The sequence below is a fragment of the Phyllostomus discolor genome, chromosome 7 (assembly GCF_004126475.2).
Source record: "Phyllostomus discolor isolate MPI-MPIP mPhyDis1 chromosome 7, mPhyDis1.pri.v3, whole genome shotgun sequence".
Lineage (NCBI taxonomy): Eukaryota > Metazoa > Chordata > Mammalia > Chiroptera > Phyllostomidae > Phyllostomus > Phyllostomus discolor.
Window position 1 is genome coordinate 138,721,153 of NC_040909.2, and position 25,990 is coordinate 138,747,142.

Consider the following 25,990-nt stretch of genomic DNA (forward strand, 5'->3'; position numbering starts at 1 on the left):
AGTCCTACACCTGCCCGGCGCACACAGCAGCAGCTGGGTCCACCGGCTCCTGACTGCAAAGTGAAAGACAATGCCCTTCCGCATTACCTGCAATTCGGATGACTGCCCGCTCAGCAGGGTCCAGGACACCGCCATTGCCCCCAGAGCCACTTCCGCTCCGCCGGCTCCGCTGCGTCTTCCCCAGGTTCCAGGGCAGTGTGTCCCCGGGGCTGGGGGAGCTGCTGCCGCCGCTGGAGCCGTCCTCAGCCGCCGCCCGCACCTCCTGGTCCTCAGCCGACATGGCTTCCTGGAGCGGGAGCGGGAGGGGGTCACGTCTCTGGGGGGCTGCACATGGCCCGTCGCCCTCTTAACCTAGACACTGGCCCCACCCACCACCCTATCAGCTGAACAACGATGCCCACCCGCCTCCTGAGTTCCACCTCATGCACCTACTGGCCACCCACCCTCTGCACCCAGACGTGGACCACCCTCCCCCCACCCAAGCCGGCCTCACCCTCTCCAGACCATCCCTCGGACACCACACAGTGACCCCCCCCCAAGCACTGACCCCACTCACCCCAGTCTATCACTGGGACATTGACTACCCCCCATTGTTGCCCCTCCCTTCTCTTAGTCACCCAAACACTGAGCCCTCTGTGCTGTCACCCATGGGCTCACTCCATCAGAGCACACAGACCCCACCCTCCACCCCAGCACCCCAAACCTGGACCCTGTCTCCTCTAGTCCTCTGATCACTCCTGACCGCTGCCCCTCCCCTCCAGGACCCTCACCCCATCCCCCGGACCATGGCGCTGTACCTCCAAGCTATCTCAGCCTCTAGGACTCCCAGGGCCCAGCCCCAGCCCCAGCCCCAGCCCCAGCCCCGCGCAGTCCCACCGTGGTCTCCGCAGTGTACGCCTATAAATAGCTGGAGCCGCAGTGCCGTGGGCCGCACCAGCTCGCTGCGGCAGGGCTGGGAGCCCGGGCCGCCGCTCCGGCAGCCCACTCTGAGTGCGCGCACACACGCACCGCCGGCGCTGCCAGAGCGCACGCACACCCACTCGCGCACACTCCTCAGCTACCCATCTCCAAGAGCGCTGGCGTGCGGGAGGTGAATGGAGCTCTGTCCCGGCGGGGGTGGGGTGGCGTGGGGGCACAATGTGGGCTCTGTGCCTCGGCCCTCAAGCTAAGGGCTGGGAAGGAGACAGGGGGCACCGACCTGGGGACCACTCTGCCCCGCCTTCCACAGCCTCCTCCACCCCCTTTGCTTCAGCCCCCCGCCCGGCACCCTGCGGCCAGCCGAGCCTCCCCAACGATCTTTCCTGCCCACACCCTGGGCACCGCCCGACCAGTTCCGCAGTCTCCGGCCCTGAGAGGTGGTGTCCTCCGGAGGCAGGATGGGCCGCGACGCAGCCCCTCGTTACTGAACGCCTGCGGACGGATGGCTCCCAGCCCACCCCGAAGCACCCGCACACCGCGCGCCTCTCCATCCCGCCCCAGTCATACGTGCCTGGTGGCTCAGCTCGGCTAGGCTCGGCCGCCGCAGCCAGACTGCTTGCACCCGGAGAGTCGCGGAGGCGACGCAGGCGGGGCGAGCCCGGAGCCCCGCCCCGGTTCCAAACCGAGCGCCGCCCGTAGGATCCGGGTGCCCGAGTGCGTGAGGGCCAGGGGCTCACGGAAGCGGCGGGGCTGGAGCACCAGTGTGGCTCCACCTCAGCGCTCCCACCGCGCACCCCCCCTATCGCCAGCCCCGCCCCGCCACCTCCCAGCGCGTTCAGGGCGGGTCGGTCGGCAAGGAGACTTTGTTGGGGGCGCGTGCTTGACACTAAGGCTACGTGGGGTCGCTCGGGTGCGCGCTGGGTCGGGCCTCGGCGGGCGGCCCAGGACCTCCCCAAAGGGTCATTGGGGTCTGCCCTTTGGCCCCTGCCACTAGCCACGTAGAGGTCCCTCCCGCCTTGCAACACAGGTCGGACTCCGAGCTCCAGCAGGTTCCTCCACCCGGTTTCTCGTTTATTCAAATTACAGCGTCCCGCTCGGGCAAAGTCCGGCCTCGGCGGGCGGGGTCCGGCCATCCGCCCTCCGCCTGGGCTCTGCTGACCCCTGGTGGTTGGGTCGGCCGCCGAGGGGACCGCGCCCCCGCCCTCCTAGTCGCCCCGCGGGTCGCAGCTCCGCGACAGGAGGAAGGGGCGCAGCAGGAGGCGGGAGCTCAGGCAGCGGAGGGATCTGTGAGGCTGTGTGGGGATGGAGCCGGAGCCCGGGGAGCGGGAGGCCAGAGGCAGGGCCGAGGGGGCCTCTCGGGTTAGGTGGCCGCGGAGTGGGCCAAAGGTCCAGAGGGGTTCCCGGAGGGGGCCCGCGGTATGTGCTCGCACGTGATGAGGTGGGTGGGCAGAGCCTGGGTGTCATGAAAGATGACGAAGATGCTGGGCTGGCGGAGGCAGTCCACGGCGCTGTCGTAACGCGGGAGCACGTGGCCCGGGGCCCGCTGAGGGGGCGCCCGCAGCTCGCGGTTTCCCAGGCCGTAGTCGCCGGTCAGCACCCGCGCCACAAACACTGCCTTGTGGCCGTCGGCACTGGGGGGCGAGTAGCGGTTTTGCACCGACAGGGAAGCGCGCTTGGCGAAGTACACGCCCTTCCCGTACAGCGTGCCTGTGGGCGGGACAGGCTGGGGTCAGAGTCGCGCAGGGCGGCAGAGCCCGCGCCTCTGCCCTACCCAGGCCTCACCGTTGCGGCCGCAGAAGCTGCGATTGAAGCCGTACACGCAGATGTCTGGGACGGCGGCCGCGGACGTGCCGTGGTACAGGACGTGCTCGACCGGGCGCCGCTCGCAGCGCTGCTCCAGGCGCTCTCGGTGCAGCTCGTATTGCTGCTGCAGCAGCGGGTGCAGCACGCGTTCCACCTGCCAGGAGATGACAGGGCTGTTTGCACACACACCCACACCCGGGTCTGGGGCCGACGGGACTGAGCTGAGCCAGGAAATCAAGACTCCCGTGTTGGAGGTCAGGGCCTGGGGAGACGGCACAGCTCCGATCGTGCTCTGTCTAGCAGCAGACATTAGGCGGACATTAGCGACCTCGACGGGGCTCCTAGTGGCACTGGAGGGCTCCCAGGGAGGCCTGCAGGTGAGCAAACCCGACCACTCACGGGATCTCGGCATCCACAGCCGGGCCTCTGTACGGACAAGCTGAGCCAGGTGCCCACTCTGCCCACAGGGCTTTGCTCCCAACACCAAGAGACACACCTGGACACTCTGTGCTGGGGAGCCCAGGTGACCAGACAAACAGTCAGCCGTGGGCCAGCTTCTGGGACTCACACAGAGTTTCTAAAGAAATTCTAACTAGTCTCTGCAGAGGGGATGCAGAAGAATGTTATGTCCATTAAACAAGACTTTCTAATGTGAAAAAGAAATACTCTGAAAATTAGCAAGTTCCTACCTTAAGAATGGAATTGGTGAACAATTAACTTTAAAATACATAAAAATTTTTTTAGCCCTGGTTGGTGTGGCTCAGTAGATTAAGTGGCATCCTGTGAACCAAAGGGTCACCAGCTCAATTCCCAGTCAAGGCACATGCCTGGGTTGCAGGCCAGGTCCCCAGTTGGGGGCATGCGAGAGGCAACAGCACATGATGTTTCTCTCCCTCTCTTTCTCCCTCCCTTCCCCCTGTCTCTAAAAATAAATATATAAAATCTTTTTTTAAAATAATAAAAAATATTAAAAAAATTTTAAAGAACGTATACAAGTCCACACCAGGAAAACAAACAATCAAATTTAAAGATGGGCAAAGGACCTGAACAGACACTTCTCCAAGGAAGACATACTGAGGGCCCATAGACATATGAAACGATACTCAGCATCACTAGCCATCAGAGAGAGGCAAACTCAAACCACAATGAGCCCTGCTGCTGTGGCTCAATGAACTGAGTGCAGGCCAGTGAATCAAAGGGTTGCTGGTTCAATTACCAGACAGGGCACATGCCTGGGTTACAGTCCAGATCCCCAGTAGGAGGCACACAAGGGGTAATCACATATTGATGTTTCTCTCCCTCTTTCTCTCTCCCTTCCCCTCTCTAAAAGTTAATTAATTAATTAATTAATTAATTAAATTTTTAAAAATAAGCCACAGTGAGATACCACTTTACACCAGTCAGAGTGGCCATCATAAACAAATAAATAAACAAGTGCTAATGAATGCAGAGAAAAGAGAACCCTAGTACATTCCCTAGTTGGTGGGAATGCAGACTGGTGCAGCCACTGTGGAAAGCAGTATGGAATTTCCTTAAAAAAAAACTAATAATGGAACTGTCTTTTGACCCAGCAATTTCACTGCTGGAATTATACCCTAAGAATCCTGAAATACCAATTCAGAAGAACCTATGTACCCCAATGTTCATAGCAGCACTATTTACAATAGCCAAGTGCTGGAAGCAACCTAAGTGCCCATCAGTAAATGAGTGGATCAAAAAACTGTGGTACTTTTACACAGTGGGATTCTACGCAGCAGAGAGAAAGAAGCAGCTCCTACCCTTCTCAATAGCATGGGCGGAGCTGGAGAGCATTGTGCTAAGTGATATAAGCCAGGTGGTGGGAGACAAATACCATATGATCTCACCTATAAGTGGAACCTAATCAACAAAACAAACAAGTGAGCAAAATAAAACCAGAGACATGGAAATAAAGAACAAACTGACAGTGGCCAGTAGGGAAGGGGGACGGGGAGAAGGGGGGAAAGAAGGAGAAGGGTCAAGTCCAGGAACATGCATAAAGGACCCAGGGACCAGGACAATAGGGGGGTGATTGAATGTGGGGGGGTGGGCAGGGCAGGGGAGAGCAATAGCAAAAAAAATGGGGACACCTATAATTGAACAACGATAAAAAACTTTAAATTTGTTTAAAAGAATGAAATTGCTCAATCAAATCTATTATGCGGGTAGGCCGAATAGTAGGATCGTGGAGATGGAGTTCAGGAGGGACCCAGAGCTAAAGAAAAAAGACTGAGACTGCCAGAGGGCAGGTGGGAGAGGGACTGTGTGACAGGGACTCCACTGGGACAGGGCAGAAGGTGACAGGAGCAAGGGAGGCACTGACGGAAGACGGTTTCCCTGAGCCCAAGGTGGCATCTTCGGGTGGAAAGGATCCCTGAGATCACAAGGACCATGGGGAGCGACGCATCCCTGGCACCTGCCCGCCAGAAGACACCAACCTTCAAAGCGAAAGACTACTAACACCCACGTGCACACCAACGTCAACGCAGAAATGGAAAAAAGAACGGGAAGTCTCACATTCTTACACCGGGCTACTCGCCGCCAACACTGGGTGCTAAGAGACCGTTGAGAACTTTTTTTTTAAACTTTCCAAGAGCAAAAAAATTTAAAGGAAAAGAAAAAGAGTAATATCATTCCAAGACCCGGAGGAAGACGTATCTGGACCCTGAACACTACACCCAGCCAGACTGTGAGCGGTGAGGACAAAATCAGGACACATGAAGATAGGCAAGAACCAGCCGTGATCAGTTAAGTTGATAGAAACGTCTTAAGTAAACACATGTAACTTTTGCTTGAAAAAGAACAGTTGACACCATTATCAAGTTATAGTTGCAAATTAACCCTAATTGTAAAAGGCAAACTACACTTAAAAGTCCAATATGGGTACTGCCCACTGAAGGAGATACTTCTACTGAACAGAAAAAAGATCTATGCAAGAGGCTGACCGGTGGGAGGGGGGGGGGCGATGAAGGGCGACCCAGCAGCCAAGCCCAGCACAGAAAAAAATGGGGAAAGTGAGAAGAATTGAGAGCTGTTAGTCCCTGAACCCTGGAATATCCTCTTCCGTGTAACCCAGTTTTAATCACCGGGATTCCATTTCCCCGTGGTCCCTATGGCTCGATGGTGTATATCTCCATTACCATTGTCTGCCCATCAGCCTCCCGTCCAAGGACGGAGCTCTGTGGTGGCCACACAACGGGAGGAAGCCCACATGCCCACCTTGACAGCAGAACGAAGAGGACGTGACCGGCCACGTGTGAGAGGGAGGATGGAGGAGAAAAGAGAGTGGAAGGCAGGCCGTCCCTTCCTTCCACCCAGGAGGGCGAGCAATGGTTTCCAAAGCTCAGTGCGGGGGAAACACTCAAGTGCACCCTCCAGAGCCAGACGGTGCTGCCGGGAAGACTCAAAGAGCACGTAGCTGACAACATCGGCTGGGGACTCGGGGGTGTGACTGCCATCACAGCCCTCCTCTCCCACAGCTCGGACAGGACAGCTGCTAGGTCCAGGAATGGAGGGAAATGCTCGGTCCGAAGCTTATCAGTCACCTCCAGGAAAGCAGTGGGGCGGGTGGTGGCGGACGGTGGCAGATGGTGGTGGAGAACAGGGCCAGGCCTGGGGAAGGCCAGAGCTTCTGCCTTTCTAACCAGCTCCAGGTTGCCGAGGCTGTTGGGCCTACCCACAGCTTTTCGCACCGAGAGCCAAGCATTCGCCTGGCACCACTGGCACAAGGAACCAGCTCTCATCGCCCCTTCCCTCGTAAGAACGCAGCCCTGCTCTCTGCTCCTGGCACCCCCGTCCCCTTCCTTCCTTTCACAGCCAGCTCATTTCAGACCGGTTCCTGCCCTCACCTTCCAGTCACTCCTCATCCGCCAGCCCAGCTTCAGCTCCAGACAGCTGAGCGGCCGGCAGAGCCTCCTCCCCAGTCCTTTCCTCTGGCCACGAAGATGTTCTGGACCTCCCTGCCCTCCAACTCCCCTCCCCGCCTCAAGGGTCCCGTCTCAGCCTCTCCTCCCTGCACTCCTGGGGTTTCGCTCTGGCTCCCACCCGTCGGTCCCAGCCTTTCGTGAGGCACCTCGTGCTCGGAGTGGCCACACTTAGCAAGTAAAACACAGGAGGCAGCTGTGGCGCTGCAGTCCCCCCTCCTGCTGGAGCCCACCGGCCGTGGAGGCAGGAGAGCCCCCGGCCAGCACGTGCAGTCCTCACAACAGCCGTGAGATGGCGTCCCCACCCTGTGCTCCGGATGAGGAAACGACACAGAGACGGTCACACCCTCGTGTAAGTGGCAAAGCAGAAACTTGCTCAAACCTTTCAAACCCCGGGACCCCCAACCTCTAAGCCCTCGTCTCCCCAACCCAGACTTTGTGAACACCCTCTGGGCAGGGACCAGAGGGTACTCCCTGCTCCCCACCCCCAGCTTCCAGCCTGCCTCACACCAGGCAGCTCCAGGCCAGCGGACCCTGACAGGCAAGATTGACAGGCAAGATGGACAGCCCACAGGCTCTGCAAGATGAAAACGGTCCCATGAGCCCAGGAGGCCAAGAGGCTGAGGAGACGGAGCCTGGACTCACCCGGATGACGCGGATCCTCCTGTGGAAAGTGTCCAGGGTGTCGTAGAAGGCCTGCACCACCGCCTGGAACTCCTGGCTGCTCTCCGCCAGACACTCCAGCCTGCCCAAGGGCCCCTCCAGCCTCTGCGGTGGCACTGTCGCAGGGGAGAGAGAGGACCTAGGCCATGCCTGGGGCTGGGGGTCCCTGAGAGCTGGCCAACTCCACCCTCCCCCCGTCCCAGGTGCCAACTCACGGGGGGTGCTGGACGCCTCCAAGGCCAAACTTGGATCCCAGGGGCCGGCCAGCAGCGCTGCTAAGTGGCGGGCCGCACAGACGGGCTGGACCCCAAAGCCACGGAGGACAGCGCAGTCATTCTGAAGGGCAACACTCACGCCGTGGCACCGCTCTAGGCGGGCACGCAGGTCTGCGGGCAGCACGTGGCCCCGAAGCCCCACTGTCTCCTCTCGGAGGTGCACCTCCAAGGCAGCTCCCAAGGCCCGGTCCAGCTCTTCCAAGTCCTGCTCAAAGGCCACATGCACCGCCAGCTGGGCCTGGCCCCCCGTGCCCCCACCCTCCAGTGCGGTTGGCTCCAGCAGGGAGATGGCCAGTGCTTTCTGCAGTGCAGCAGCCTCCTCCTGCTCAGCCACCTGGTCTTGCGGCTCCAGTGACCGGTGGAGAGCCAGCTGCAGTGCGGCTTCCTCCTCCAGCTGCCCAGGGGCCCCGGTGCCTGGGGCTGGGAGCTCCTCCTCGAACCCAGGTGCAGGCTCCTCCTCTGGCTGCTCCTCAGGCTCCTCCTCCCAGGGCTCCGGGGACGGCCTGCCCTCCCTGTCCAGGCCCTCCAGGGTGGCCAGCCGCTCTCGAACCTTCTCTGGGGACAGAGAGCATCACTAGGTAAGGGGTCAAGCCCAGCCAGGGTGGGGCTGCAGGATAGGAAGTGTCAGAGAATGGATGAAGATGGGGGCGTTAGGAGGTATGGGATCACCAGACAGGTGGGAGTGAAGAGCAGGGCAGAGGATGAGGTCAAGAAAGGGCCACAACACCAGGTCCCCAGTCGGGGGTGCTTAAGAAGCTACCACACATTGATGTTTCCATCTCTTTCTCCCTCCCTTCCTCTCTTTAAAAATAAATAAATAAAATCTTTTCAAAGGGAGGGGGCAAGGCATATGCTGGGTATCCCCAGGGAGCCCTACCTAGGCTCAGATTCTCCTGGTCACTGCCTGTGCTCTCCGGGGGCCACAGAGAGTGGGGCTGGCCAGGGACGGCCTGGAGGGCCTCGGGAAGGTCCACCTGCCAGGAGAGAATGTTAGGGTCCCCTGGGCCACGCCGCTCCCAGGCCTCTGAGCAGCAGCGGGGGAGGCACCAGGCTGAGGGGTGAGGAAGGGGAGGCGCGGGGCAGGCTCCAACTCTACCTGTGCAGAGTCCATGTCCAGACGCTCCGTCCCAAAGACACACTGGAACCGAGCCTCCAGCTCCTGGAGAAGGTGCTGCCCCTCGGGGCCCAGCAGGAACTGGGCACTGCCTGGGTGCTTCAGGCTCAGCGCATGGCAGCTCAGGCTGCCTAGCAGACTTTGCAGAAACTCCTGGGCTGCCTGGCATGGGGCCTGGGCTCCGCAGAGCTGCAGGACCATTGGGGTGGGGGGCAGTTCACAGGTTCAGGGCATAAGAAAGGTACCCAGAGCCCCCAGCAAATGGGGCCAAAGGTGAGGAATCCTCAAAGGTGAGGAATACTCACCCGAAAGCCAGTCATGTCTGATCCTTCCAGTGGGAAGAGGGCGATGTCTCCCATGCCAGCAAGGAGGTCCCCGTGATAGAGCTGTATGAAGCGCATGGCCCCCGGCTCCATCAACAGCACCATCTCCGCCAGCTCCTCCTGCTCCGGTGAGCCCACCTGCTCCGGAGACCCCATGGAACGCTCCGTTGGGCCCACTGGGCCTGGAGACCCTACAGGCCTCGGGCTTAGCACTCCTGCCTGCCCTGGATACCCCACGGGCTCCAGGCTTTCCTTCCCGTCCTGTTCCAAAGCCCCCGCGGGCTCCAAGATGACTGGCCTGGCCTGGCCCAGAGGCCCTATGGGGTCTGTCCTTAGAGAGGCTCCTGGCTGGCCTGTTGCCTCCTCAGAGCCCAAGGTCACTGTCTCTATACCCTTCAGCGCCCTCTCTGGTCCTCCAGCCTCCAGGAGAGCGTGCTCTGTGGCCCCAGCCCCGAAGTCAGCCAAGTGGTCCCCTCCACTGGGGTCCCCAGCAAGCTCCTCGGGCTCTAGGACGCTGTAGTGGGGGACCAGACTCAGCTCCAAGCCCTGTAGGCAGTGGTCCTGCTGCAGCACCCGTTCAGCCACTGGAGGGAAGGGAGAGGACAGGAGGCCCGTCAGTGGTCTGAGGGAGGGGACGTGGGCCAAGTCCATCTAGCCCTACTCACCCTGCCACTGCTGGAAAGTGACCACGGTGCCCAGCTGCCCCGGCAGGCTGCGCAGGCCCTCCAGGGGCCCCCCGCCGCTCCGGCGCTCGTTCTCCAGGTACAGCTCCAGCAACAGAGGGTCCACAGGCGAGGTGCCCCCCACCACACGCACCGCTCGGGCCTGGGGCACCCTCGCCAGGGATACGTCAGCCCCATCCAGGCCCAGGGCCTGGACCTGCTCCGCCAGCACACGGATGTCTGTGGAGAAGGTTCACGTTGGCTCAGGGCATCTTCCCTAACAGACCCGCCTGTTCCTCTGCCCCCTCTCACCTGCCTCAGAGAGGGGCTTGGGCAGCTGGACCAGGGCCCTGTCTGGTCGGGGACTGGCCAGGACATGGCAGGGCTGCTCTGGGTGCCCCATGGCATGCAGCAGGGCCTGGACGTGCTGCTCCAGGTGCTGGGGCGCAGTGCCAGGGGGCAGTCCTTGGAGCAGGAGGCGTGCAGGGGCACGAGGCGGGGCTGGCCGCACGCTCAGCCGAGCACCTGGTAGCAAGTGCTCCTTCTGGGCCAAGACCCTCGCTGCGTCTGTGGGCGGGGGCGGGGTGGGGTGGGGTGTCAGTGCCGGCGGCCCATGAGGTGCCCAGGCTTCCCTTCCCATCAGCCTCCTCACCTGCAGGCTCTTGAAAAGTGAGCACACCCCCATGGCCAAGTCTCTGCCAGCTCAGCACAGGTCCCCCCCCAGAGCGTCGGTGGTTCTCGAAGTAGAGCATGAGCAACTCATCGGGGATATTGGGGGGCAGCCCGCTGAGCTCCACTGCCGCCCCCGCCTCCTCTGCCTCTGCCATTGCAACCCTAGGGCAAGGACAGGGCAGGGGCGGGGGGTGTAGGGTAGCCACGCCACAGTCCGGTCCCACCCCCTCCCAGCCCCCTCCAGCCCTGCTTCTCCCTCCCCCCACAGCATTCCCTGACACCCCCCTCCATCTTGAGCAGCCCACATTCCACACTTACACTGCGTGGAATGCCTGGGCCTCCCCAGCCCACGCCTTTAGCTAGGACTCTGGATCCTGCACGGAAGTCAGGAGGCCAGGGACCAGAAAACAAAAGTGAAACTGTCTGAGGGAAGGAAGAAGGGAGGGGCCTGACGCACTGGGCGGGGTGGCTGCCCAGGAGGTGCTGCTTCCCTTCCTACCGGCAGGCCCTCCTGCAGAATCTTCCACCCTACCGCAGTTCCTCAGCCCAAAGAGACCCTAGCGACCAGGTGTTGGCTGGGCATGACCTGTTGGTCCAGCCCATCAGCCCCATTGTCCCACCCCAGCCCGGTGACCCACAGGGTAGGGGGAGTGGCCCACTGGCTGTCCTCTGCTCCTGCTGTCCTCTCCCTGTGAACCCAAAAATGGCCAATCACCCTCCCTACTAAATCCACCAGGGGGCTCCAGTCACTGCCTCCTAAGCAGGGACCTCAAGCCTCTGTGTTCCCTCCCCAACAGCAGAAGCATCTTGGGTCTCTAGGCACACCCCTGTCTCAGGCTTGCTTTCAACTCTCCCCAGGAACCTCCCCAGACTTACTCCTCACCCTTCATATCTAGCAGGGGAGCAGCTCTCACACTTGACCTTGTAGGTCAAGTGCTTCCCAGCATAGCCTTCCTCTGCCTCCTCTACCCGCTTCCCTGGGTCTCTCTGCCCTGGTCCATGCACCCACCCAGTCTTCCCATTTGACATCCTCATCCTCATCGTCATCGTCACTGTCACCATGGAGCCCCAGAAGGTGCAGGCATTGTGCCTTGATGCTGGAAATCTTCGTCACAGAGCAGGAGATGGAGGCACAGACAGGCCCGCAGTAGTGCTCACGGCCGGGCTGCACCTTTAGAAGCCGGCTCCCTCTTGGCCCATGCTCCATTTGCTTCCAGCCTCTCAGGGAGGTGTGCCCAAGACTCTGCTCTCTCTGCTCTACCCCCCACCTCCCATTTACCCACCAGCCTCCACCCCTGCTGCTCTGCCAGGGGACTGAGGACCTGCCCAGTCTACACTCCCAGCAGTACACCTGGCTCCGTGGCTGCCCGCACCCCGGTCTGACCGCCATCATCTCTCACCTGGGTCACTAACTTTCTAGCCTTCTAACTAGTCTCCCTCTGCCACACCCACCCTCCCCCACTGTCCCTCCTCGACAGAGCAGGCAGAGTGAGCCTTGTAAAGGGGCTCCAAGCTGCTACAGCTTGGGCCATGGTGAAAGCCAGAGTCACTCACACTAAAAGCCGAAGTCCTTTGGAGGGCCTGCCAGGCCCAGCCTGACAGAGCCCCAGGGCCCTTCGTGGTTCCATCCCCTGGGCTCCCCATACTCAGCCAGGTCCAGCCTCTTCCACCCATGCAACTGACTGCCCCCACCTCAACATCCTTGCACTGGCCTTTTCCACAGAGCCACCTGGCCACGCTGCCCCTTACCCACCCTTAGTTGCAGATTTAACTTGAAGCTAAAAGTCTTTAAGGACCTTATACAGGCCATTTCAAAGGCCCTGACCTCAACTCCATATTTGTCATTTTTTATCATTTCCTGAAATTGTATGAACTTTCAGTTCCACAAAGCACCAATGTGTCCCTGCCTGCCCTATATTTTCTCTCCTCAGAGAACGCTCCACCTCCTAAGATGCTGTGTAATTTCTTTATTATGCTGCTTCCTGCTGCAGAGGGCCAGCCAGGCAGCGGTGCCCTGGGGCAGCTCACGTCACGACCAGATTACTGAACTGTCATGAACCAGTCGTTAGACTGGTGGCAGCTTACACTCTGTCGTGTGGAAGGTGCCAATCAGGGCTTCCCCTCGCCAGACCCAACGTGGAGCCAGCACACCACCGACACAGGACAGAGCCTTTTCCAGACCACTGCGGGGCCTGGGGGAGGACAACCGTGCAAGAGCCAGGAGCACAGCAAGGTCCCCAGGCCCCAGGTGGAGAGGCGCTGCAGCAGGGAGTGTCCCCGGTTGCAGCGGTCAGCACCTGCTCAGGAGGACCGCTGGAGCTGAGGGGAGTCCCAGTCCTGGGACGCCTCTAAACCTCAGCCCCTTCGCAGTGAAACAGGGCTAAGGGTTGAAGCCGGGCGGTAGTGGAGGTGTGGTGAAAACGGTGAGGCTGAAAGGTCTCCTATGGGTCCTGGAGCAGTTTGCTTTCCGTGACTGGCACAGATGACGGAGCAACTGCATGATCAGGCCTCCTGATCGGGGATAGCCTTGAATGAAAAGGGAAAGCGGTGTTTTTAACCCGGGAAAGGATGCAGAGTTCTTGGCACGCTCAGTAATCCCAGGTTTAGGAATAAATTTCTCAGCTCTCTGAACCAAATTGGCCTGACAGACCTCTGCCTCCCGGCGGCTTCAGCCCCCACGGCCCAAGCCCACTCCTCGGCGGACTTTGTGGGACGCGGGTCTTGGGCCTAGAACTCCGAAAGGAGCCAGTACGGCGGCGCAGCGAGTCGAGTCCTCGGAGCAGAAGCCCCACATTAGCCGCGGCGGCTCCGCCCCGCGCCCGCTTGGCCCCGCCCACGCCGTCCGGCCCCGCCCCGCGCCCGGCCCCGCTCCGTCACAAGGCCCCGCTGCGTCTTCCCAGCCGCAGGCGCAGGCCCAGCCAAGCCGGCTGCGGAGCGGTTGCGGGTTTGGGTGCGGGCGCAGCGGCCATCGACCGCGCGGCCGCACAGCGGACACCGTGCGCACCGTCCTGAGAAGCCCCGCGAGTGGTGAGTCCCCGGCCCAAGCTACGCGTCTACCTGCTGAACCTCGGGGTCGGCCGCCCCCGCCCCCGCATGGACCCTGCGTAGCCGAGCGGCGCCACCGTGGGTCAGTCGGTCGGTCTGGCCGGGGCTCGCAGCCCGCTTGGGGCTGGGGCGGTGGCCAGGGGTCGAGGACCCGCGGCCTGGAGCGGGAGGGAGGTGGCGATGCGCTGCGGTGGTGGCGGGACCCGCGGCCCGAGCGCCCGCCGACCGACCGGGCAGAAGGGCCCGCCCTGCCCTCGAAGCAGGTTCGGTGGCCGCCGCCCCCGTTCGCTTCGCCCCCACGCCTGCTTTGTTTCTCCGCACGCCCTCGGGTCCCTTCCATCCCCCACACACCCCCGCACCCCGCTGTTCCTGGCGTACCCCACTGGCAGGCACCCCGGCAGCCGATCCAGGCCTGCTGCCCCCACCCCGGGAGCGAGGGACGGACGGGCCCTGCTCTCCGAGAGGGGTCAGGGCTCTCGCCGCTCACAGATGGCCTGCGGATTTCGTAGGATAGAAATAGCCGCCGGCTCTGGCCCCTCAAAGCGGCTTAAGGGGCGGGATGCTAAGGGGAGGGTCCGGGCACACCCCACACCTCCCGACCGCGCCCCCAGTCCCGACCTGGCGGCTCCGACCGGGAGACCCCAGATCGGTGAGAAGGCCCTTCCACTTGCTTCTAAGAAACAACCGGAGCCCCAAATCCCGAGACTGACAGCTATCTCCTCCTCCACCCCTCCTCCACCTTCGGGATTGGCCTAGAGCAGCCTCTAGCCAGAAGCCCCAGGCCCAGCCGCCCACCTGGTACCACCCCGCCCCGCTCTCCTGGCCCCTCTGTCCCGGGCTCCCGACTGACTGACCGGGGACAAAGGTCATGAATTCCCCTTCTTGAGACCGGTTTCAGTTTCCTGCAGCAGGTGGGGCAGCCCCAGGCTGATCGGGGGACTAGTGCCCCCAGGGCTGACTGTTCTCTCTCTTTCCTCTAGGGGGAGACCACAGAACCTGAGGCCATGCCTCATGAGAAGAGTTTCTTGGTGTCTGGGGACAACTATCCCCCCCCCAACCCTGGATATCCTGGGGGGCCCCAGCCCTCCATGCCTCCCTATCCTGGGACCTCTTACCCACAACCCCCGTTCCAGCCTTCCCCCTATGGCCAGCCAGGGTATCCCCAGGGCCCCTACCCCCAAGGGGGTTACCCGCAGGGTCCCTACCCCCAAGGGGGCTACCCTCAGGGTCCCTATCCCCAAGGGGGCTACCCCCAGGGCCCTTACCCCCAAGGGGGCTACCCCCAGGGGCCGTATCCGCAGAGCCCCTTCCCACCCAACCCCTATGGACAACCACAGGCCTTCCCAGCCCAGGACCCTGGCTGTGAGTAACGCGCAGGGGCTCGGGGCGGGCAGGGGCTCCAGGCGTCCGCAGGTAGCTCTGACCCAGCCCATCCTGCTCCTCAGCACCTCAGCATGGGAACTATCACGAGGAGGGACCCCCGTCCTACTATGACAACCAGGACTTCCCTGCCACCAACTGGGATGACAAAAGCATCCGCCAGGCCTTCATCCGGAAGGTGGGCCTGGGGCTGGGGTAGGGCGGGGCCGAGCAGTGGCGCCGGGCAGGCTCTGAGCAGCCCCTTCCTCAGGTGTTCCTGGTGCTGACCCTGCAGCTGTCCGTGACTCTGTCCACTGTGGCCGTGTTCACGTTCGTCACGGAGGTGAAGGGCTTCGTCCGGGAGAATGTCTGGACGTACTACGTTTCCTATGCTGTCTTCTTCATCTCCCTCATCGTTCTCAGCTGCTGTGGGGACTTCCGGCGAAAGCACCCCTGGAACCTCGTTGCACTGGTAACCCCAAAACCTGCGCCCCTGGCCCCCACGGCTCAGCCTTCCCACCCCACACGCACAGTTTGCACTAACAGGGGGTGGGGCTGAAGCAGCCCCCACACCCAAGGCCTTGTCTCCCCACAGTCCATCCTGACCGTCAGCCTGTCCTACATGGTGGGCATGATCGCCAGCTTCTACGACACTGAGGCGGTCATCATGGCTGTGGGCATCACCACGACCGTCTGCTTCACGGTGGTCATCTTCTCCATGCAGGTGAGGGGTCCTGGTGGTCCCCTTCCCACGTGTGTGAGGGCCCCCAGGTGGGGCTGCTGGCTTGGGGCCCTGCAGGGCGGGCACCCAGGGCCTGCTGTCCCCCGTGTCCACAGACCCGCTACGACTTCACGTCGTGCATGGGCGTGCTCCTGGTGAGCATGGTGGTGCTGATCGTCTTCGCCGTCCTCTGCATCTTCATCCGCAACCGCATCCTGGAGATTGTCTATGCCTCCCTTGGCGCGCTGCTCTTCACCTGCGTGAGTGAGGGGCTGCCCGGGGCGGGGGCGGGGGCGGGTGGGCGAGCCGTCCCCGAGCACTGCGTGCTGTCCCCCCAGTTCCTGGCAGTGGACACCCAGCTGCTGCTGGGGAACAAGCAGCTGTCGCTGAGCCCAGAGGAGTATGTGTTCGCGGCACTGAACCTGTACACAGACATCATCAACATTTTCCTGTACATCCTCACCATCATCGGCCGAGCCAAGGAGTAGACCGAGCCCTGGCTCCAGCGGGGCCCCACGCAGGTGGCGTGGCTGGCACGGCAGTGCCACCTGGACCTCCCCTCTCTCTCCCTGGGCGCAGCCCGGGACAGAGGGAGCCCCTCTCCAACCTTCCTATGTGTACACTGCAGATACTTCTGTTTAGACCCACTGTGGCCAGCATGGCCTCTTCTAGCCCCCCCACCCTGCCAAAGGGCAGCGAGGCTGCATTTCTGTGCCACCTCCTGCCCACTCACTGTTGCATGAGCCCTGTCTGCCAGCCCACCCCAGGGAGCAACACCAGGTCCCAGGGGACAGGGATCGAGCCAAGAGGTGAGGGTGCACGTCTCCCCTCCTGTCCCAGCTCCCCGCCTGGCATAACGTATCCCCTTCCCCTCCTCACACCCACCCTGGAGTGCTGCCCTCTGGGGAGCCTGAGGGCTGAGGGCCTCACCCCTGTGCTGAGGCCCGAGGGCAGGGAGGATGAAATGTTTGGGGGGAGAAGGATGCCTTCCTCTCGTTCTGCTATCTTTAAAATTCCAATAAACGGGACCCTCTGCTCTCTGTGCTCTCCTTCTCACTCTTCTCAGCGCCACTTCTTCCAGGGGACGGGGAGGCGCCTGGGCCTCGCCAGGGTGCTGAAGGCGGCAGGACCAGGTGTTCAGGGTGGGGTTCGCTTGTCCTGGGGGTTAATGGCCGCAGTAGCTGATCCTTCTCTATCCACACTTCCACCTCCCTTCTTGCAATCTCCCCAGCCATGTCCTAAGGTATGTACCAGGATCCCCAGCTGATGGACAGGGACCTCTGAGGCTCCCGGAGGTTAAGCAAGGTACCTGGGTGACATGATGGTAAGTGGCCTGGCTGTATCTGCCACTCATTCCTGGTGACTGACTATACAGTGTGACGTGAGAGCCTTACCATGTTGCCTGAGGGGCAGTGGCCTAGGTTACTGCCCTGCCCTGGGCAGGCTGTCATGCTTCTCTGACTCTCCCTGTCTCTGCAAGGCCCCCAGGGAGCCCACCCTTGGGCACCTGAAGTGCTGCCCAGCATACCCCTCCCCCCTCCCCACGAGAACCATGCAAACTAGAGCCCCCAGTGGAGAGCTGGACAAAGACTGAGGGCTCAGCCAGTTGGTCTCTCAGCCTACCTCCAGCACCTTCCCTTGGCCTTGTCAGCCCTGTGCCGCCCCCCCCACCATCACGTTCAAGGGCTGTCAGACCCAGCTGGTTCTGCATGTCCTCACTCGTGGCTCTTGCCACCATAACTCTGGAGCCGTCACCCATCCACACCCTGCCTCTAGAGTATGTGTTCAGATGTCAGCTAGCTGTCCATAGCCTCACCCTGGCTCCCACGGAGGGGTCCCTTTGCTGCCCCAGACCCCACTCTATCTGAGGACCTCCCTTCCCTGAGCCTTCCTAAGCTAACCCCAGTGGACCCTCCTCACTGCGGCCTTCTCCCTGCAGGACCCTCCCTCCATCCAGCTTGACTTGAGGACCCTCCTGGGGCTCCTCCACCTTCTCCCTGGGAACCCATCAACCTCTCCTCTAACTGGCACCATCACCCCAGCACCTGTGAAGGGACCCACACATTGGGCCACCACCCTGCCAGGTCCATAGGCCCCTCAGCTGAGGCCTGCCCAGAGCCAAGTCCCTCCTCCTTGCCAACCTGCTGCTCCTGCACTGTCTCCACCAGCAGCGTCCACTCCAGACGCTCAGGCCAGGAATGGGGCTGTGCTTTCTCCCCTCATGCATCCTGCCTGGCTACCAGGTTTGTTTCCAAAACACAAATCACACCACCTGCCTACTTAAAACCCTTTGACAGTTGCCAATAAGATGAAGTCCAGATTCCTTGCCTAGAACACTGTCCCTGCCATATGCCCTCTGGCTGCTCCACCTGGCCTCCCCCTGTCCCCTCGCCATCAACCCCTAGGCCGGACCTTGTACACTCTGTACCCTAGGACCTTGTACACTCTGTGCCCTAGGCAGGCCCCACCTCCATGGGCGGAGGTGCACACTGCCTTCCCAGCCACCTGGGCCCCTCCCTGGTGTCCACCTCACCCTTTACAGCCGCTCTCCAGCCGCTCTCAGCCACTCTCCTTTGTCCACAGGCTTCACACTGGCAGGTGATGCAGCCCCCTTCCCCCATGTCTCCTGGCAGCTGTCTCCTTAAGCAGGAGCAGGTCCTCATCCAGGGAGCCCTAAGCTCTAAGCCAGAGCTAGTCACAAGCTAGAGCTCTGTGACTGCCAGAGCTCTAAGCACAGGGCCCTGCTCAGTGGTAGCTCACAGACCCAGCAGGATTTCACACTGAGGAGGAAAGAGAGAGCATTCACGCTGCTGAAGAGAACAGCAGTCACAGCAGAAGGAGCAGCTCAGGCATGAGCATCAAGCAAAATGCGCATGGACAGGATTTTCTCTAGTTCAAGGACAAACTCCGGGCTCTGCTAACCCACTGGGGAGGCTCCTTGGGGACAGCTAGGGCTTGGACCAGGAGGCCCCTACTGCAGGAGGGAAGGCCAGGGCCATGTACCAGTGAGGGCTTGGACCTGTCCTATAGGTGAAGAGGACTCGGGCAGGAGCCACAGCTGGGTTTGTGTTTAGGAAAGCATGTCCAGCAACAGAATGTCCAGGCAATGGTGATGCAGTGTGAACCGGTGAAGAAACGGGGGAGTAAGCTACTGAGGTGTGCCAGAGAAGAGCTGGAAGCAGTATTGGGGGGAGGGGCAGAGGTATCTGGAGGCAGCTTGTAGCACCAAAACGGGATCGGGCTGGGCCCAGGGGAGGGCCAGCAAGGGTGTTGCTGCCAATGGACTGTCGCCTGCTGTCTGCTACAACCCACCCAGAGGGGGGGAAAGGGTCAACTGATCTGACTGGGTGGGTAGGTGAGTGCAGAAAAGGTACACACTCTGGTGCAGGAAGCTGAATGGAGCCGCCGCAATCGTGCGGTTAACCGTGCTGATTCTTCAGGTAAGGGAGGAAGCAGTCCCCAACATCCCGCAGCTGGTCTTGTCAGCTAGGCCCTGGTGTCACTGGGAGCTGGCCTGTCACTCTCAGATACAGTGTTCTCCGGTTTAGAATATAAACATCATACAACACCAGCGTCAGACAACGCCCCTGTGTGAGCTGTCAAGACCAGACCACTCTGACGTCTGAACAGAGAAAACACGAGCCCTGTCCAAGCCAATAAGACCGACGGCACCTGCCCTAACTAATCCAAGTGCCGTAGCCTCTTTAGATAGTTTCAGCCTGCCTCTTGTCTGTCCTCCTTCCGGAGACGTGTCAAGATACCCAGTCACAGAATGACTCCCCTTCCTGACAGCATCCAACCCAGAGCAAATCCCTGCTTCCTTAAGCCCTCTGCAGTTCACCCACACAAGCCAAACCCTCGTGAGACGTTTTAGCACCCATTCCTGAGATTCCCTGCAGACCCCATGACTCACAGCCTCTGTCACCACACTCAGCAATAGCCCAACCTGTCCATTCGCCCGCGTGTCCAGGCCGGGCGGGGAGGAGGGGACTTCTGCTGGAGGGAACTAGTACAGCTAGCTATCCACAAGGCCAAAGAAGGCTTGTTTATTCTTTCACCAAAAGTGTTTATTTGAAGACATAATCATTAAATCCATCCTTGTTTTCAAGATCAACGACACAAAGACCCACACCTCCTCACACTCCCCGCCCTGCAGAGCAGCACTGTCTTCAGCACCACTGATGGGTGCTGATGCGGCAGCCAGGACCCCAGCTCACAGAACACCCAGCGCAGGTGCCCGGTGCCACTTGCCCAGGGCTGCCGTTGAGTGTCTCCGAACTAGAGGTGCCTTCAGAAGAGGGACTGTGACGTGTGCGTTTCAGCACCCAGACCAGCTCCTCACCCAGGGCCAGGCACACCACTGGCATCAACTGTGGTGTGAGTGGCACCAGCTGAACAAGCACTAGCCGTCCCTGGGCCACGGACAGAACGCTGTGGACTTTGGCACAACACTCATGGAGGTGTTTCAGGAGTGGGACAGCAAAACTAAAAGCCCAGGAGAACCATGGCGGCACATCTGCGAGGACCAGGTGAGAGAAAGAGAGGATGGGTGGTGGGGTCAGGTGTGGCCCACTGGGCATGGCAAAGTCAAGGGTCAGAACTCTGTTTTGCAGTAAGTGATGGACCACTGGAATCTTCCAGGGAAAAGTCTTCTTCTTTGAGTAAAGGCAGAAGAAGGTCAGCGAGAACCACAGTGATGGTGCAGGCAGGGGGCCTAGGCTGGGGGGCAGCTCCCAGGCAGCCCCTTCCCCATGGGGCCCAGGTGCTGCATCCCAGGCAGCAGGATGGCTTGGCCTCTCTGCTACCAAAAGCATTCTATGTTTATCGAACGCCGTCTCTGTCTCAGGCTTGTTGGGCACTGGAGGTCTTCCAGAATGCCCAAAATGTAATGCCCACCCCCACCCCCCACCCACTCCAACTTCTCAGCACCCTCCTCACTACTGAAGACTGCCTCTTCTCCTCCAGGTCTTCACTTCACAACACCATCCACATCTCCCTTGTCATCGAAACTTCTAAACCTCCAGGCTCTTGTGCAGCAGCTTCCTCCCTTGAAGCCGTACCCTGTGCTCTCCATTCTGCTCCAGCCTAATTTTCCCCGTTACCCAGCAGCTTCCTGGTTCTGGGAGGACTCTGGCACTAGGCTCAAAACCCGCTGCTCACCCCAGTGGCTGGCGTGACCCTGGAGCATTTCAGATTCTGTCTTCTCTCCCAAGCCAAGGCCATGATCGTCTCTGCAGTGGAGCCCCAACCTGCGCTGGGCTCTGCAGACAGAGAGCTCTGCTTTTGAGGGGTCTTCCATCAAGATGGGCTGAACGGACGACCTGGGACCCTGACTCCCACTCTCAACACATAAAATTGCCAGATAAAATATTTGTACAATTGAAGTATACAAAAGCAGAAATGCAAGAAACAAATGTGACAGGCGACCCTTCAGCTGTGAGGGAAGAGTTAAAGCTATGGGATCTGGAGAGGCTGCACTAAGGAACCAAAACCTGGCACTCAGTACCAGAAGGCAAAGGTCCACCTGAGAGCCCGAGGGACAGAGCCTCACCACCGCCACCACCCAGACTCAACCTGGCTCAGCCCGGTGGTCAGGGGGCAGAGCGAACTACGTCTGGAAGAAGATAACATCAGCCAGAACCTCTATGGCATTTTTACACAGTGTCTATCAGTTTAAAATTGTTAGGCATGTCAAAAGTTAGACTTTGCAACTGAAAACCAAGAGGAAAAATAAGATGACAACAGAGGTGACTCAAAGGTTGGCAATATCAAAAACAAGGACTTCAAACTAAATGTGCTTAACGTGTTATGGAAAATGCAGGGGGGAATGGAGAAACAAGGAAGATACTACGGAGAATTTCCCCCAGAGAGTTGGATTCCATAAAACACATCAAACTGAGTATCCGGAATAAAAAAAAAAAATTCCTGAAACTAAAAATTCAATAGATGGGCTTAAGAGCAGATGAGATAAATCAGAGAAAAGAATTAATGAACTGAAAGGTCAACAGGAAATACCCAAACTCACAAAGAAGAAGAAAAAGAATGGATGCAGAAAAAATATGAGAGCGCGAGGAAAGGTGGAAAACGCACACAGCGGAGCCCAGAGAAGAGGAGACGAAGAATGGAGAAGCAGCATCTGAAGGGAGAACACGGAAACACCTCCAAAAGCAGTGACGCTGACTCACAATCTGCCAACAGTGACGCACGAAGCTTAGGCTGACCTCAGAAACTGCCCAGTCTATCGCACGAGCTCAGTGTTACAACTTGCATCATGTTCCCCAAATTCATATGCTGAACTCCTAACCCCCAGGACCTCAGAATGTGGCCGTGTCTGGAAACTGGGTCATTGCCGTGGGAGTCAGTCAAGATGAGGTCCCACTGGAACCCAATCTGCCCTCTGCTGTGGGGCCAACAAGGGCCTGGCACCGAGGCACCAGCATAGGCCCAGGTGTCCCGGACCTAGGGGAGTCATGAACTGGCAGCGGGTGGGCACCACCCTGCTCAGAGGAGATGCGTGAGGAACAAGGAAGCTTCTGGGGAGGGGCAGCATCCACAAAGGCACTGGGCCCATGGTGAACTGTTGAGGGGGGTGGAGGTGCAGGAGAAGAGAGGGGCGAGCAGGGAGGTCAGCACTTAACCTGGATGCAGAGGGCACAGGGGAAGCAGCAGGGCCAGGCAGGGTCCGTGCACTTGCCGCACAGGGACTCACCGCAAGCCTCCAGAATGCTGTTACTGGACTCAGTGCACCTAATGGAGACGATTCTGCAGCCCCAGGCCTCATATACAATCATGTGAACTGGCTGTTAAAAACAGGACAGATCTTCAGATAAGAGCAGCTTCTCCCTTTACTCAAAACCCTCAGACCTTTCCATCTCACTGAGTATAAAAGCCAAAGCCCCTGTCAGCCTACGAACCCCATCCCACCTTTCTGACTCTCTTGCCTCCTCTCTCTCTGTGGCTCATTCCCCTCCATTTCGCAGGCCTCCTCGATGGTCTTCAAAACTGTGCCAAGCCTGCTCGTGTGCCCCAGGGCCTTTGCACTGGCCGTGCCCCCTGCCTGGAAGGCTTCACCCCCAAACATCCTCATTCCTATTCCCTCCTGTCTTTCAAGTTCCCTGCCAGGCATCATCTTGTCAGGGAGGCGCTCCAACACTCTGCACTGAGGAGTGTGAACCCCTCTCGCTCTGCCCTCTACCCGCTGTATTCCTCCTCCTCGTGCGTGTGTCACCACTGCTGTCACCCGGCCAGAAAGTCAGCTCCATGGCAGCAGGGCCTTTGCCGTGCTCCCTGCAGGGGTAGAAGATGGTGCTCGGTGCCTGCTATGGAGCAAACGGCCACATGCAGTCCTGAGAGTCGTCATGAGAGGGTGTCAGCACCCTGTGCTGAAGAGTGGGGAACTGAGGCGCACAGGGGATCATCCGGCTGTACGTGGCTGAGTGGGGGTCTTCACTCAGGCTCATCAGATCCCAGGCCGCCCCAGTCTCTATGCCCTGTCTCCCCTGAGACTGTGTGATCGCCCCTGGGCAGGAAACGAGGCTGGGGAGCCTGTCCTGCACTGGGCAGCTCCCAGCTGTGTAGATGGAACAGAGAGAGCAGAGGCTCCCTGCTTGTCCCCTGCTGTCCTCCAGGACCTGCAATGATGCCTGGCGTTTGGCAGGCCTTAGAGATCCATGGGCTGACAAGAAGATGCATTTAGCTCCTGCTCTGTGCCAGACACTGCCCTCATTGTTCTGCACACACTGCCTCTCTGAGCCTCCAGAGTAAGAAGGAGGAGCATTGCTACCCCACACGGCAGGTGAAGGAACAGGGGCCTGCCCTGGGCCACACGACAAAGCTGCAGCAAGGTGTGTGACTATGCTGGTGCTACTGACAGAGGCCCTGAGGACACATCTCAGGAGCTGAGGTCTGGGGAAGGAATAGGAGTCAACTGAGGGCCAGGGTTGGGGGCAACACAGGTCTGAGGTGGGGCCTTGGGGTTGAGGACCTGGAACCCCAACCACATGCCTCCTGTGCCCCTGTGCTCATCCATCTCCCCTCCCTTGGGGCTGACCACTCTGCCCTCCATGGCTCTCAACGCCTAGCCTTTATGTGGGTCTCCCAGCCCTCCCCATCCTTGCCACCCTCCAAATAACACTTTGCAAAAAGCAGAGAGGAATTAACTACACAGAGAAGTTGCCCAGACTCCAGAGCTGAAAGAGCCCTTCTGGTCTCTGCCCTGGCCGCTAGTCCCTGAGCCTTTGAGGAGGGGTAACTGGATGACCCCTGGGGTTGGTGACCAAGGTCACACTCCCAGGAGACTCCACCTCTAGCCGAGACCTGCAGAGTCTTTCCTCTGAGGCCCTTCTTCATAGCTCTGGCAGGCAAGGCCCCAGGTAGACAAGCAGATGTCCCTGCTCACCCTGAGGCCATCTGCCTTCCCACAGTCCTCCAGACTTTGAGGGACAACTGACTCACTCAGACACCCAGGCACTCATAGCAAACACTCGGAAGGTCAGTGAGCACCTGGTCTATCTCTACCGCCAGCCAACACATCTTCTCTAGCTTCATGGTGGGGAAAAGAAAGAAACGTTGAATAAAAATGCATTCATATATTTATTGAGCACCTACTATGTGCCAGAAGCTGTACTGGGCTCTGGTCCCCCGAGGTATCACCTCAGCCTTTTCTCTGAGGACTGCCTAGATCCAATGGGGGAGTCAGAAAGAACCCTACCTTGGTAGGTGTGCAGAGAAAGGCTGCAGCTGAAGGGGTGAGGCTGGAGAGTGAAAAAGCAGGCGTGAGACTAGGCTGCCTGCAGCCCCAACCTGAAAAGCTGGGAAAGTACTAGAGGAACAGACTGGTTGTGGGGACCTGTCAGGCACTTGACATGACAGTGCCTCAGTGCCGTCACCCGTAGGACCAGGTATTTGTATTATCTGCTTGGACAGGAAGTAGGAGAGGGTATGGACAGAGGGCTCCAGGTTAAAAGTCCCTGTTCAGCAACTTTATGTCTTGAGAAGAAGGCTTTACAATGAAGCTTATTAAACAAAGAATCCCAAGCCAAGATGGGAGCAAAGATTCCCAAAGGCCTTGCCAAGCCCACACGCTGAGCTGAATCTAATGAAGCAAATGTAAATGGGAACGAACTGTGCACCAGCCAGTGACCCACGACCAAGGGGGAATCTTACTCAGCATAAGCAAGTGGGAAAGCACTGAAGGTTTGCTTGCAGCAAATTCCAACAAGCCCATGAGGAATGCAAGCCTTGAATGGACACCAGAAGGTTCCTGTCACTCCTGCAGGTGTGACCTGGCAGTCGGGAACTGAGGGCCATTCCAGAGTGACACTGTCCCGATGCTCAGAGAGAAGACCTGGGCAGAGGAGGGCGAAGCACAAAATAGTAGCTCTCACTCCCCAGACTCTTTCCTCCATAAACATGGTCCAGACTAATGTAAATAAACTTTCGAATGAATCCTCTGCTTTCCAGACTTCTGCTCCTTTAACCCAAACTCAAACCTGATAGATCTGGATACCAAGACACAGTTGTGTACATGATATAACAACAAGGACAACAAAAAAGGCAAGAAAGTTGGAATGAAGAAGAAATACGAGTAGACAGAGCAGATGAGCCTGGAGAAGATGAATACAAAGAAAGGGCCAGGAGCTGCAACTCAGCGTGCCAGGGGAGCCCGGGCAGGGCTTCTACTGTGCCCTGCAGGTCTGTGGAGCAGCTGGAGGCAGAGGCACCCGTACCGGAAAATGCGAGGCCGTCCTTGCGCTCGCCCACGCCCAGCACCAGTCCAGGTGCAGCCACTACACTTTCATCAACTCTGCCCACTCCTCTCCACCGCCTGCACTGAGCCACCCTCCTAGCTGGCTCAGATGACTACAGTGGCTCTTTCCCCTTCAGTCTATTCCCACGTCCCCTCAAGCCTTTCAAGGGCTTCCCAAGACCCTTAGGATGAGGATCAACATCACCCCCTTGGCCACAAGACCTTGTCACAGCCTGGGCCCTGTATCCTTCCCCTGTATCCTTCCTGTCCCCACCTCTGTCCCATCTCAGGCCAGCGCCTTTCATTTCCCTCAGTCAGGCCCCTACCCCACAGCCTCTGCACAGGCTGTGCCCTCTGCTGGGAAGCTGTTCCTACAATAGAGAGCAATAGCATCTCCATCAACTTCCTCAAGGAAGGAAGGCTGCCCTGCCCTGACCAGTTCTGACCTACCCATGACCCCTCTCCCACCATGACGTGGCCATTCGACATTTACATGTGATGACTCAACTCACGGCTGCTCCCCGCTATGCTGTACAGCCAATAAGGCAGGGACAGTGCCAGATTACAACAAGCACTGAACCCTCAACTAACAAAATGCCTGACACCCAGTTGGTGCTCAATATGTATTTTTAGGAACACAGTACTTTAAGGGAAATGCAGATGGTGTATCAGTCAAAGTTCTTATCAAAGATTTGTTTTAAAGAATTGGCTCATACAATTGTGGGAGCTGGCAAGTTCAAAATCTG

General features: G+C 59.3%; 3 protein-coding genes across 6 annotated transcripts in view; 1 reads left to right on the forward strand and 2 right to left on the reverse strand.

Annotated features, from left to right (window-relative positions):
* PLEC (plectin) overlaps positions 1 to 282 on the reverse strand; it is a 51,458-nt gene extending 51,176 nt beyond the window's left edge. For both annotated transcript variants that reach the window (XM_028533694.2, XM_036031559.1), the window contains exon 1: positions 88 to 282. In XM_028533694.2, the coding sequence (XP_028389495.1) occupies positions 88 to 280 (193 nt within the window). In that variant the 5' untranslated portion in view covers positions 281 to 282. The remainder of the gene's footprint in view (positions 1 to 87) is intronic.
* A 1,677-nt stretch (positions 283 to 1,959) lies between these two features.
* Positions 1,960 to 14,022, reverse strand: PARP10 (poly(ADP-ribose) polymerase family member 10). 3 transcript variants are annotated; one of them, XM_036031591.1, is made up of 12 exons: positions 13,795 to 14,022; positions 10,690 to 12,897; positions 10,352 to 10,533; positions 10,012 to 10,266; positions 9,703 to 9,939; positions 9,020 to 9,621; positions 8,697 to 8,903; positions 8,478 to 8,574; positions 7,541 to 8,155; positions 7,308 to 7,441; positions 2,701 to 2,875; positions 1,960 to 2,625 (listed from the first exon to the last, which is right to left on the reverse strand). In XM_036031591.1, the coding sequence occupies exons 3-12, from the start codon at positions 10,524 to 10,526 to the stop codon at positions 2,279 to 2,281; spliced, it is 2,844 nt and encodes a 947-aa protein (XP_035887484.1). In that variant the 5' UTR covers positions 10,527 to 10,533; positions 10,690 to 12,897; positions 13,795 to 14,022; the 3' UTR covers positions 1,960 to 2,278. The 3 variants fall into 3 exon arrangements, with proteins under 3 accessions (XP_035887484.1, XP_035887485.1, XP_035887483.1); XM_036031592.1 differs by lacking the exon at positions 10,690 to 12,897 and having other exon boundaries at positions 13,795 to 13,881; XM_036031590.1 differs by lacking the exon at positions 13,795 to 14,022 and having other exon boundaries at positions 10,690 to 13,143.
* Positions 13,244 to 16,538, forward strand: GRINA (glutamate ionotropic receptor NMDA type subunit associated protein 1). The gene is made up of 7 exons (XM_028533770.2): positions 13,244 to 13,398; positions 14,397 to 14,778; positions 14,862 to 14,974; positions 15,047 to 15,247; positions 15,371 to 15,499; positions 15,613 to 15,756; positions 15,835 to 16,538. The coding sequence occupies exons 2-7, from the start codon at positions 14,421 to 14,423 to the stop codon at positions 15,982 to 15,984; spliced, it is 1,095 nt and encodes a 364-aa protein (XP_028389571.1). The 5' UTR covers positions 13,244 to 13,398; positions 14,397 to 14,420; the 3' UTR covers positions 15,985 to 16,538.
* The last annotated feature ends 9,452 nt before the right edge of the window (positions 16,539 to 25,990 follow it).